General features: G+C 41.3%; 1 protein-coding gene across 1 annotated transcript; it reads right to left on the reverse strand.

The window, feature by feature from the left end:
- Positions 1-8,885: 8,885 nt before the first annotated feature.
- On the reverse strand, positions 8,886-13,033 carry LOC129927726 (uncharacterized). Its single transcript, XM_056038108.1, has 2 exons — positions 10,972-13,033; positions 8,886-10,858 (listed from the first exon to the last, which is right to left on the reverse strand). The coding sequence occupies exons 1-2, from the start codon at positions 13,031-13,033 to the stop codon at positions 8,886-8,888; spliced, it is 4,035 nt and encodes a 1,344-aa protein (XP_055894083.1).
- Between the last annotated feature and the right edge of the window lie 304 nt (positions 13,034-13,337).

The following is a 13,337-nucleotide window of genomic DNA, read 5'->3' on the forward strand; positions in this document are numbered from 1 at the left end:
TGTATATAGATTAGTGATTCCCAAAGTAGTCTATATCAGTGATTCCCAAAGTGGTCTATATAGACCCCCAGGGGTCTACGAAGAGTTCCAAGGGGTCTACGAAAGTGAAAAACTAAATTGGGGGTCTATGAGATGTCCTTGGGGGTCTACGAAAATGGATTTTATTTCAGCAGGTCGGGACTTTTATTTTCACATCTCATCAATGTAATTATTTCATACACTAATATATGATTTGTACCTTAGTTAATCCTTTCAATATCTATCCTGCTACTCAAACGAAAAATTGTTATATTTAATTTCAATACTTATTTAAATAGCTTAATTTTTTCTACATGTAACAAAAATAAATGTAGATAATATACAGCGTTGGTTATTTAAAATTGGAATTCATTTCTCCCTTGTCAAACAAACGATTTCATAAGTGCCTTTTTATGATGATATGAATAATCATGCTGGAGGATCAATTGAGACAATGCCACCCTGATAAAAAGATAAAGATTTGAAAAACTTTAGAAATCCCAAAGATAAAAGTTCAGTCCACAAAATCTCTCTTCAAAGTCATATAGAGAAGATGATGGTGTGTGCGGGTCTTAAAAGATCTCTTTACTTATAGCCGGAAAACACTATAGATAAATCACTGATTTTACCAGCTGTTAAAGTAGTTTTAAAAACTATTTTACACAAATGTACATCTGATATTATTTTAAACACATTTCTTTAAGCAACAATACAGTAGACACATCAGTGGTATGAGTTATAACAAAAGCTTCTTATGTAATTCTTTGCAAACAACATATACAGTTTGGGATCAGTGGCCTCGCAGGCTCTGACAGGGTGTAGCGCTGTGTGCTGCATACTTCCTAAGGATCTTCTGCTCCTTATTTTTCTTCGGGATTGACCTACGAAACAGTTCCCATGTTTGGGTATATCTGCAAAGGAAGCAGAGGTTTGAATTCTGTTTCCCCCCTGATAGGTGGGTTGAAACCTAGGCTAATGAGTCCCTCCTTCCCAAAGCTTACTGGTTTAGACCCCAGTTACTTCGCCCCTTCTCCTGTTTAAGAAAACAGTTCTGCGGACCCAATATTTGAGCCAGATGTAAAAGATGAAGAAATACAAATACAGTGATACTTAAGGCCAATTAATTAATTAATTAATATTTTTTGTTTGAAGAACTACTTCATAGAACAACAAATTCCTATATGAAACATAAAATCCCTCACAATGGATGATGAACTTGCAAAAAAAAACCAACAACAATAACACATTTCCAGTGTGTTTGGTGGTTTCAGTAATACGTATCAATTGTTATTTAAATTGGTTATAAATTTGAATTTTATGAATAAAAAAGATAGAGCTCTCTAACTTACAAAGTAGCTTTAAATTACTTATTTACTCTTCCACTCACTACAGTTAGAAATTACTTTAAAAAAATGGAGTTGGTGAATTTGCAAAAATGCAGTACCGGTATAAGTTAAGCAGGGGGTCTACCGAAAACCAGAAAACATAGCAAGGGGTCTACGAGACAAAAAAGTTTGGGAACCTCTGGTCTATATAGACCAGTAGTCTTCAACCTTGTTTGGTCTACCGCCCCCCGGATACGCTGTTCTGCCTCATCGTGGCATCCGGGTGGAAACAGTTACTTGAGGGGGTAACTAGGCTAAATGAATGGCGAAACATAACTCCCGTGGGGTAGACGAGAGTCCACCCCTTGCACGGGCGGAGTTGCAAAAGAGTCCCCATAAACCTGTCACACATCCATGCGCTGTTCCTCAAGAGACCGTTACATAAATGGCGAGTCCCCCACGGTTAGCTTGGTATAACGAAGGAAAATGGCGGAGGCTCCCGGTGTCCTCGTCCTTCGGCCATGTTCAGCCAAGCATGCGCCCGGGGCCAAAGGCATTGGAAACAGCAATGCTTTACATAGGCATTGACTCGGGTCTCTCCCAAACAGAACTGTGTTCACACAGGTTTTTTTTTTTTTTTTTTACTGTTCGGCATCCAAACAGGTGTTTTTTTTCAAACTTCGGCTCAGCTCTTAAGACGATCAAACGGTCTACCGCCCCATTTTTGTATTTATTCTTAGAAAAATATCCGCCAGCGCCCCCCCCCCTTTCTATGAAAGATACTAGACTAGTAAAGAATCCTTAGAAGGCAAATTTGAATAAAATGTCATAAATTTTCATAAATTTTAAAACTATTTTTCAAAAATTGATAATAACTTACAGTGATTGCACTCAAAAATTAATCTGTCATGACATATTTTTAGCGGTCCCCGAAAAGGGAAAAGACGCTATTAGTGTGGCCTGTCTGTCCGTCGCCGTCCCATTTAGATCTCGTAAACTAGAAAAGATAGTGAAAATTCGACATCACAATATTTTAGATCAGGGTCGGACTGGGTGTCAAAATCGGCCCGGGCATTTCTATTCCATCAGGCCCATAAATTGCATATAATATGATGGGCATCCAATTATAGGCATGCATGTCCTCAAAATCGGTATGTTGAGTTTGAGTATCAATAACTGTACACATGCATACAATAAGCTCTATATTTTTATCAGAAATATGGGCCTTATGTTGCTTTTTAATCGCTAAGTGTGTAGGCTTTAAAAGGATGCAGCCTACTAGTAGTAATGTCTCTGGATGTAGGCTTTAACATTATTCGGAAAATGTGCTAGATCAAATTAGTATTGCACTGTAGAGAGATTTCTTTTAACCCTTACAGTGCTGAGCTGTTTTACAATGAGTTCATACAAAATAGAATGACAATTCTGATGTTTAGAGACTAAACTACCACACGCGTTTTAAGGGTTTAAATACGATGCCGCCTTTATAAGAGAATATTATAAAACATTTGACAATTTAATACATAGTGGCATACATTCGGCCCTTTCGGTGGCCCACCGGCCCATTTAGGTATCGGCCCACCGGGCATTTGCCCAAATGCCCATATAGCCAGTCCGCCACTGTTTTAGATCATTCAAAGTTCTGATGCAACGGCTAATTTTTTCTTTTCTAAAAGCGAAAAATCTATTTTTTTAAATCATGCAAGCAGTTTTTCATAAAAATAGGCCTACACCACTTTTACAACTATTCACTATTAATAGTAACAAACACTTAAGGCTCTTTATTAGGGTGGCCAACCATGTATCATATTTTTAACACATTTATGCAAACGGTTGTAGATTTTTAGTCAAAATTTTTTTTTATGTGTGTATTCTTAAGTTATGTAAGTTCTGTTATACGGTACTAAGTACTATATTTACACACAAAAAAATGTTTATGTTTATTATTTTTTTAAAGAGAAAGTCAAACATAATTTAAAACAACAATTAATAAGTAATTTTTCATATTATCGCGTGAACTGCAGTGCCACTTATACGCTATAGAACACCTAAAGTCCTAAACCAAAGAAAACATTTTTTTTTAGCGGCCCCCGAAAGGGGAAAAGACGCTATTTGTTTTGTGCGAAATGTCTGTCCGTCTGTCAGTCCGTCCCGTTTAGATCTCGTAAACTAGAAAAGATATTGAAAATCCGACATCACAATATTTTAGACCATTCAAAGTTCTGATGCAATGGCTACTTTTTTTTTCTGAAAGCGAAAAATCTAATTTTTAAAATCAGTTATGCAAGCAGTTTTTTAAAGAGAAAAAGCTAATTAGTATGCATTATAAGTGTAGTGGGGAGGACCTGATATACGGGTCGGCTGAACTTGACCAAGCACCGGTCAGCAAAAGGGTCAAGTTGACCTCTGCCCCGGTAGCTGAGATTTGAATTCCTTTTCCTGCTTGCATCCTCCATTGAAACTTGCTGCTACACACCTACTCCAATACCACCTTGTCTGATCCTACTGTGTTTGTCCTAAGTTCATTGTTTTGACCAAGGCTGCAGTTTTTTTTGTGTACATTAAACTTGAAATAAGCCTCCTGACTTGCTTCGTCATTTTGGTTGTCATAATTCTGTGTTGAACCCACCACAGAATCTTTTGGTGTCAGAAGTGGGATCCGAAGAAAGAGTCTACCAGACCTCCCTGTCAGACGATAAGTGGAGCCTTCGGAACCTTGCAATCAAGTCAGAAGCTGAACAAGTACTTTTTAAAAATTATATTGTACTATTTGAGATATTCCGGTTGTTTTTTTTTCTTTCAGGGTAGTTTAGGTAGTTATTTTTTTAAAGTATATAATTGTATTAAACAAAAAAAAAACCTGCAGCCAATGGAGAACAGGACAAAACACATTGCGGTGGATTGGGGTGAGGTCGATCCTTTTGGCAGCGAAGGAGAGCCAGAAGGAGGAGCAGGAGTGGACCAAACCGAAGTCGCTTCCCTCCGGGCTCAGTTAGAGGCCCTGAAACTGGCCTGCCAACGGCCTATCATAATCGCGGAACAGACAAAGCGGATACGCCAGTTCAGTGGTAGGGGCACTGCCGATGAGCCAACGGCTGATGACTTTGCAAGGGAGATAAGAGAGGCATGGGAGCTCAGGCCTTATTCTGCACAGGAAAAGGTGGCAGTCATTATGAGCAATGTCAGCGGCCCTGCCAGGAAGGAGCTCGATTTGCAGACCTCAAGGACAAAGAGTGACCCGGAAGCCTTGTTGGAAACCCTCCTTGAGGCGTTTGCCCAGACTATGCCAGTGCGAGAAGCCGAGGTGGTCTTCCTGAGATCATTCAACGGATAGCAGAGTCCCTTCGAGACTTCTCGCACCGGCTCTTCTGCGAACACTCGGTGGCGGTAAGCCAACAAAGGCGGGAGAGAGTTGAGTGCTTCAGCGAGGCAAGGCTGAGGGACCAATTCGTCCACGGGCTGAACGACTCTGCACTACGTAGGGAACTGCTGAGACTGGTGGAGGAGGAACCAGCAATAACATTCATTGCAGTTAGAAACCAGGCCCTCAAATGGGAAAGCCAGGACCGAGGAAACTCCCTACAAAACCAGTGGTGCGAACTGGTAAGTACCCAATTGAACAGGTTTGGGGAGTTATTGGAGGCTTTACAGCACACTCAACAAGCAAATGGGCAGAGCAGCCCATACCCCGACCAGCCTCTCCCCCAAACACAGGCAAGCCACCAAGTTCAGTGGGCAGTTAACCGCCCCACAGCACATGCAGGGCTGATTTGGGCGCAAACAAGTAGGGGATTCTTCCCATATGCTGAGGATGGAGCACCAGTCTGCATCAACTGTTGGAAGTCTGGACATGTGGCGAATCAATGTCTGGAATCGTCACAACCTGAAACTCTGATTCACTCAAGTGCTATTGGTTGTTCTGTCAATGGTCTATTGCCCCCTGTTTCAGAAAATCCACCCACAATACCTAAAAGGCAGAAGTTAGGAAAATGGTGTTATTTTCACAACAGCCGCTCACACAATTTGTATGAATGCAGATCACAGCCAATCCACACAATTGCCGCCCTTTTTCCTGGATACACGAACAACCTATCTTCATCTGGACGTAATCCGCAAGTTGAAGAGGAAGTGCTGATCAATGGACGTAGGGCTAAATGTCTATTAGACTCTGGCTGCTCTTTTGATGCTATTGTCAGTAGATCTTTTGTAAGACCTGAAGACATTATGGATGTATCAGTGACCCTTCAATCTCTTGACTTAGATATCCCACCCAAAACAGTACGTCTTGCTAAAGTGCATGTCAAGTCCCGTTTTGTCCATGGTACTATTACAGCTGCTGTTTTCGAATCTTCATTGTATGACATTGTACTTGGATCAAGATTTATAAAGCTGGAAATTCCCCAAAACTCCACTATTAAGCTGCCTTCAGTGCATCAAACCGCATCCTCTCGACAAGGAGTAAGATACACCCAAGATGTTTTTAAATCCAAGCACACTATAAAAGATATGACGCCATCACACGTGCCTATTAATGTTAGCTCTCGATGTAGAGAGGCCCCGCAGGTTGCCAGAGAAACAGTCAAGTCTCCCCCCTCCGAATTAGTTAGCAGGAGCGAACTTGCCATTTCACTACAAGCCAACCAAGTAGGACAACGGGCCAATAAACAGGCTGGGCGCATTCACACCCGTGGTGCAAGTCACTTTACCCAACCAGGCTCTACATCCAGAGACAGAAAGTTTGAGGCTTGTCAGCCATGCAAGTCCCGGATTGATAAGTTCCGCAGACCCTGTTTATTCAGGAGAAACAAACAGTGCCATCAGCAACAGAGACTTTTTGGTTCACCCCTCACTACCGCACTACCATCAGGTTCCCAAACATCTATGAAAGATTTTAGTGTCCTTGATTACCAGATGGAAAGCCCACAGCACCAGCTACATTCTTGATACAAAGAGAAACCTGATAAGCCACCCTGTAGAATCCAAGGTTCAAGTACACTACAGGCCAGAAACATAGATGGTGTCCAAGAAAATGGCTGTTCGGAGAAGAAACAGTTGTTTCTGTTTCCAGAAACATACTAGGCTAAACGCCCCGAGACGGGTCGTTTCAAGCTAGGGGCTCTGTAGTGGGGAGGACCTGATATACGGGTCGGCTGAACTTGACCAAGCACCGGTCAGCAAAAGGGTCAAGTTGACCTCTGCCCCGGTAGCTGAGATTTGAATTCCTTTTCCTGCTTGCATCCTCCATTGAAACTTGCTGCTACACACCTACTCCATTAAACTTGAAATAAGCCTCCTGACTTGCTTCGTCATTTTGGTTGTCATAATTCTGTGTTGAACCCACCACATAAATTAGACCTAAATTAACACGAATAATAATCTTGTAAACGTCATTTTCGTGCACTTTTTTTTTCTAATTGCGAAAATGTTTTCTTTTTTTTTTTTGAGCATTCGAATAAGAGATCGAGCCTTTTCAATACAATTATATCAATTATAAGACTTCAGTTAGGCCAGGAGAGGCGCCGTAGCTGAGCGGTAAAGCGCTTGGCTTCCGAACCGGGGGCCCTGGGTTCGAATCCTGGTGAAGACTGGGATTTTCAACTTCGGAATCCTTAGGCGCCTCTGAGTCCACCCAGCTCCAATGGGTACCTGATATTAGTTGGGGAAAAGTAAAGGCGGTTGGTCGTTGTGCTGGCTACATGACAACCTCGTTAACCGTAGGCCACAAAAACATGTACTTTACATCATCTGCCCTATAGACCACAAGGTCTGAAAGGGGAACTAGTTAGGCCAGGTTCACATCTAACTTTGCATTCACTTGCACCTATCCTTTGATCTGCTGTACCGTTGGGGCACTACACAAGATCTGTCAACCTTCTTTCTCCATTCTTATCTCTCATTTGTCTTTGATATAATTTCATTTGGATGTTCTTTCTGAAAATATTGAAGCCTGCCTGGGTGGACCACTTCGGGGGCCGATATTGAGTTTGTGTTTCCACACAATCTGTCTTTGTAATCTTGTATTTTTTTATTTTTTTTTACGGAAATGTTTTATTCTTGAGGAATAAGAGATTGACCATTGACAAAACAATTAGATCAATTAGATATTCATTATAAGACATCAGTTAAGCCAGGTTCACATCTAACTTCACATTCACTTTCACCTGTCCTTTTGTCTGCTGGACCGCTGGGGCACCACGCAAGATCTGTTAACTTTTTTTCTCCATTATTTTCTGTCATTTGTCTTTGATAGAATTTCATTCTGATAATATTGAAACCTGCCTTTTTACCTGCCTAGGTGGACCACTTCGGGGGCCAATTTTCAGTTTGTGTTTCCACACAAACTGTCTTTGTAACCTTGTTTGTTTGTTTTTTTTGACGTTTGCGCGCGAAAGAACTAAAAACAAGAGATACCCTCCGATTGCAGCCACATAGTAAGAATTGAAACATAGAAAAGGGGGATTCCCGAACTCTAACGTTGTTTCTGTTCTGAAATTAGAAGCAACCTAACTATAATTTGTCTTTATATAGTTAGACATCGTTAGTGTGACGACTTTCTAATTTTAATGAACCACAAAACATTGAAGTAACAAACTCGACTAGCTTTCTTTTCTATGAATACAGCACTTTATTTCCTCTATAGTTTCTACCTCACAACCTACACTAACAGCCTAGCCGCTCTACTGACTTCTGCATTCCTGACCTCTCGCTACCCCGCTAGGCTGACCCATTCAACCGCTGGACAGGTACAGAACAGGGGCGTAACTTAAGGGTGACACTCATGCTCTGCGACATACACACACACACCAAGATCCTTTCACAACATTCCCCCCACCTTTCAGAAGCTGTTGGTACAACAGCACATCAAACTATCCTAAAACTAACATTTTAACTATCCTATGAAAGTGATTTATAAAATAGGAACAAATTTCAGATAAAGTATGAATCACACAATAAAGGAGAATAAGGATACAAGAAAAGATACGCATAAAAATTAAAGGACATAGAACATAAGGAAGCAATTCATAAAAGAGTAATAAGAAATAAATGTAATAATAAGAATTAGAATAATCATAATAACAGCAATGAAATCAGCTCTTGACAACATTCATGTTTTTCGTTCAGAGCGACTTCCATGTGAATATGTGCGGGTCGTCCATGAAAGTTAATGCACATTGAAAATCCCCGTCAATGTTGTTATACACAATGTACCTATGTAGTCTTGAAGTTCAAGTTGGAATTCATAGAGAATAGAGATACAATTTGTTGCTTTCAGGGTTATCAGGAGATACTGTTCAACAATAGTTAAAATGAAATTTGTTGTTGTTAAAGTCATTGTTGATATGTAGAGTTGTGTGTAAGTTGACATGGAATGATATAGCAAAATTAAGCAGTTACCTTTCCTCTTTATAAAAAATTGAACTTTTATTTCTCCCACCCAGAGTTGAACATTCAGACACTTACCGTGGACATCATGACCTTAGTTAGTTACACTTAGACTTTGGAGGGTGGAGAAGAAAACGAACTTACCGTCCAGGGACTGTTCTAGACATTCCGCGACAATGTGTCTGCAATAACGTTTCCCTTGCCAGGCACCGGTACCACTTGAAACGTAAAGCCTTGAAGACTCAGAGCCCAACGTGTCAGTTTTGCACTGGTCATCTTCTTAGTATTTAATGCTATAAGAGGTGCATGGTCAGTGTGCAGAACAAATGGTGCCCCTGCTAAGTATTTGGAAAACTTATTGATGGCCCACACAATTGCCAAACATTCCCTTTCTATCACTGCATACCTTTTTTCTGTTTCCGACAGTTTTCTGCTGGAATATAATACTGGATGTAAATCACCATGTACTTCCTGCATAAGGCAGGCTCCTAAGCCAACGGATGAGGCATCAGTAAAAAGGGTGAAAGGCTTTGATTCATCAGGCAATTTCAGAATAGGTTCCGTCTGAAAGGCCTGTCTCAAGTTCTGTAAGGCCTGCTCACATTCATCATTCCATGCGAGCTTCTTGGATGTCCTGAGCTCTGTGTCTGTGTTTCTCCCGTAAGTCTTTGTTCTCGTTAAAGAAGTGATAGGTTCCAACAAAGACGCGAAATTTGGGATAAACTTCCTATAATAGTTGCAAAGACCTATCAAAGCTCGCACTTCTTTAAGTGATGTAGGCGTCTTCAGCTCTAAAATTTTCTGCACCGTTCCATGGACAGGTTTTAATTGACCTTTACCAACGACGTGCCCTAAAAATTGGATTTCGCCCATTCCAACCTCTGTCTTACTGGGTCTGGCCGTCAAACCATGCTGTCTCAATAACAATAGCAGGGATTGTATGCCCTTTACATGCTCCTCCCAACTGTTGTGGAATAAGCAGATGTCATCCAAATAAGCTACAACATCTGTACGACCCTCAAGAACTCGTCGAACTAGTTTGTTGAAAGTGGATGGTGCATTGGAGAGGCCAAAGCTCATGTAGTTCCAATGGTAGAGTCCAAACGGCGTGATGAAGGCGGTGAGTGGCTTCGCTCTTTCTGTAAGGGGTATCTGATAATATCCCCGAGACAAATCTAACTTGCTGAAAATTCTTGCTTGTGCTAACTTAACAAACAAATCTTCTGGATTTGGCATGGGTTCACAATCTGGCACTGTTACTTTGTTGAGGTGACGGTAATCTACGCATAATCTTATCTCGTCCTTATTTTTTTTTCTTACAATAATAATTGGTGCTGAGTAGGGTGAGTCCGATCTCTCGATGATTCCTTCTTCCAGTAGCTCATGTATTTCCTTTAGCACTGCATCTCTGTGATGTAATGGGATGTCATATGGCCGCAACTTAATCGGTTTTGTTGACGTTAACTTTATGTCATGTCTAATTGTCGTTGTTCTTCCTGGTGTAGGAGTTAATATGTCTTTAAAAGACTCTAACACCTCCAGTATTTTTATTCTAACTCCCTGTGGTGCAGCTCCTATTTTGACATCATGCCAGTCTTCTTTTTCTCTTGGGAGTAGCGGTAATTCTGGACCTACGTCATCTCCATCATTTTCTTCACAAAGAAATGCACACGCTATTTGAGCTATGCCACTTGTCACTGCCGATTCAGTTGTACCATTGTCGTTGGCCAGTTCTAATTCGCAAGGTCGTAGGTGAAAATCACTAAGAATATTTGAGTGAAAAATTTTTCTTTTCCCTCTAATTTCAACTTCATAATCCACATTGGATATCCTTTTCGTGACTGCAAAAGGCCCTTGCCATGCTAGTTGCAATTTATTTGTTTTTGAAGGGAGAAGAACCCTAACTTGTTGCCCGGCTTTAAAAAGTCTTAATTTTCGACCTCTGTTGACTCTTTGTCTAACTAGTTCCCCCCTTTCTTCTAGGGCTGCTCTCGCTGCCTGACATGCAGTGACGATTCTGCTTCGGAGATCTATCACTTTCTCGTACGTGGTGCGGCTGTCGGGGTCAATGTTCTGTTTGTACACCAAAGTTTTCAGAATGTCTATAGGGCCCCTAGGCTTTGCTCCATATACTAGCTCAAAGGGTTAAAAAATCCTGTGGAAGTTTGCGGTATTTCTCGATACGCAAACAAAACGCAAGGAAGAAGTAGATCCCAGTTTTCTGGTTTCTCGGACGACACCTTACTCAGTATACTTTTGATTGTTCCATTCAGTCTTTCACAGACCCCATTGCTCTGAGGGCAATATGGTGAGGTAAATACTTGATGAATTCCTAGTGTGCCAGTTATTTGCTTGGTTAGTTCTGCTACGAACTGGGGTCCTCTGTCTGAGAGAATGGTATCTGGGAGCCCCGTTCTAGCGAACAACATAATCAATGCCGACGTGATATCATCAGCAGTTGTGGACTTCAGAGGAATAGCTTCTGGCCACCTGGTAGCGAGATCAACTACTGTGAGAATGTATCGATGGCCCCTGGCTGACATTGGGTTCATTGGTCCCACTATATCAATGGCTATTTTTTCAAAGGGTTTCTCCGCTAGATCTGTTCGCTGTAATGGAGCCTGTCTTGGTGGTCGTTTGTCTTTAAGCATACAAACCTGACATGACCTAACATAATTTGTTACATCTTTAGTCATATTGGGCCAGTAGAAGGCTGTCTGGATTCTTTGTTTTGTCTTTAATATACCCAAATGACCTGCGACTGACAAGTCATGGGCTTGATGCAAAATTTGGGGTCTATATTTTTGTGGCGCCACAAGCTGTATTAGCTCCCCCTTTGTATCTGTATATTTCCGTACCAACGTGTTGTTTTTGATCAGAAAGGAATGTTCCGTTTTTTTCGACTTCACCACTGATTTCTCTATGGCAAATTTAAATATTTTCTCTAGTGACAGATCGGACCTCTGCCCTTCTTGAAACTCCTCTGGCGACCACATTTGACTCTCGCTATGAGACTCCCGAATCACACTGCCATTTTCTTCTAGAGACATATCTGTTGCGTTCTCCATTATGCCGTGGTCACTAATCAAAGTTTTTGCTTCAGTCTCCTCTCTCTGTCTTTGTCTAGCTTGTTGTCTGGTCTCCATTAATAGGACTTCTTCTCTGCACCATTTGTTGATTTCACCTTTTCCTAAATGTGGCATTCGTGAATGTATGTTACCTATGATCAAATCATATGGGCCATCTTTAAAAACTACAGCCATCACCTCTCCTTTCACATACGGTGTATTTACAATCACTTTAGCCACCGGCCAGCTGTACCTTTGTCCTCCAAAGACCTCAACCTGCTTCCAGGTCCCAGTATATTGGTCTTTCTCGACAAATGTATCTCTGACTGCGATTAGTGTTGCTCCCGTATCCCTGATAGTCAAGGCTCTCTTCTCGCCTACAAGCGTAGTGAAACAAGTAACTTCCCCATCACCCTTGTTAAGCACTGCAACATAGGCTCTGTTATTGTAATCTGATCTGTACCCCACTTGTTGATGCAGGCCTCCTCTTCCTCCCCTATTTCTCTGTCGACTATTGTTACAGTTTCTGGCTATATGTCCGTACGTGCCACATTCAAAACAGCGCCTTGATTCTATAGTGGACAAACTCCTAGGCCTCATGCCATCATTCTGTTGCCTAAGTGTGGGTCGAGAACGCTGCCCCACTTGTATATTCGATACATTTCTAGTGGCAAATACAATGTCAGGTTGCTCAGTCTGGCAAGTTACTCGTTTGTCCGGATGAGCAGCCATATACCTTTGACACAGTTCTGTCAAACTTTTGAGATCTCGGGGTTGTCTTTCTTGTATAAATCCAAATAATTGTCCGTCACACAAAGTTAGTACTCTGTCTATTAAGAGGAACTCTTTGAGCTTACAAAAAGTTTTGTCTAGACCGGTCGCGTCAAACCATTTATCGAATGTCGTTGTCAGATCATTAACAAAAACTTTAAAATCATGTCCGTCTTTGGGTTTCATAGCGTAGTATCTTCGTCTGTAACCGTCCTCTGTAAAGTCGTAGAATTCCAGTAAAGTCTTTTTTAATGTCTTATAATCTTTCATGCCTGATTCAGTCAGGGTCTGACATGCATCTAGCCCTTTACCCCCTATTAATGTCAGTAGTTGCGGTCCCCAAAGTTCCTGTCGGGTGTCTGTGGATATCGCTATGGTCTCAAATCTACGTATATAAGAGTCTAGGTTATCTGTTTGTTCGTCAAATTTGGGAATTTTTTCAAATAGTCGGCTACTACGTCCTAGCATGTCCGTCTTATTTCTTTCTTCTCCTGGTATGTCTGTATTACTTCCCTCTTTACTTACTGTTTTTTCACTAGTTCCTTGTTGGCCTTTTAGTTTTTCTAAATTCAGTTTATGCTCATTTTCCAATTTAATTTTTTCTAACTGCTGCTTCCTATCCGCCTCTGCTTCTCTTTCTTTTCTATCCGCCTCTGCTTCTCTTTCTTTTCTTTCCGCCTCTGCTTCTCTTTCTTTTCTATCCGCCTCTGCTTCTCTTTCTTTTCTTTCCGCCTCTGCTTCTCTTTCTTTTCTTTCCGCCTCTGCTTGCTTA

This window comes from Biomphalaria glabrata, chromosome 8 (genome assembly GCF_947242115.1).
Source record: "Biomphalaria glabrata chromosome 8, xgBioGlab47.1, whole genome shotgun sequence".
NCBI lineage: Eukaryota > Metazoa > Mollusca > Gastropoda > Planorbidae > Biomphalaria > Biomphalaria glabrata.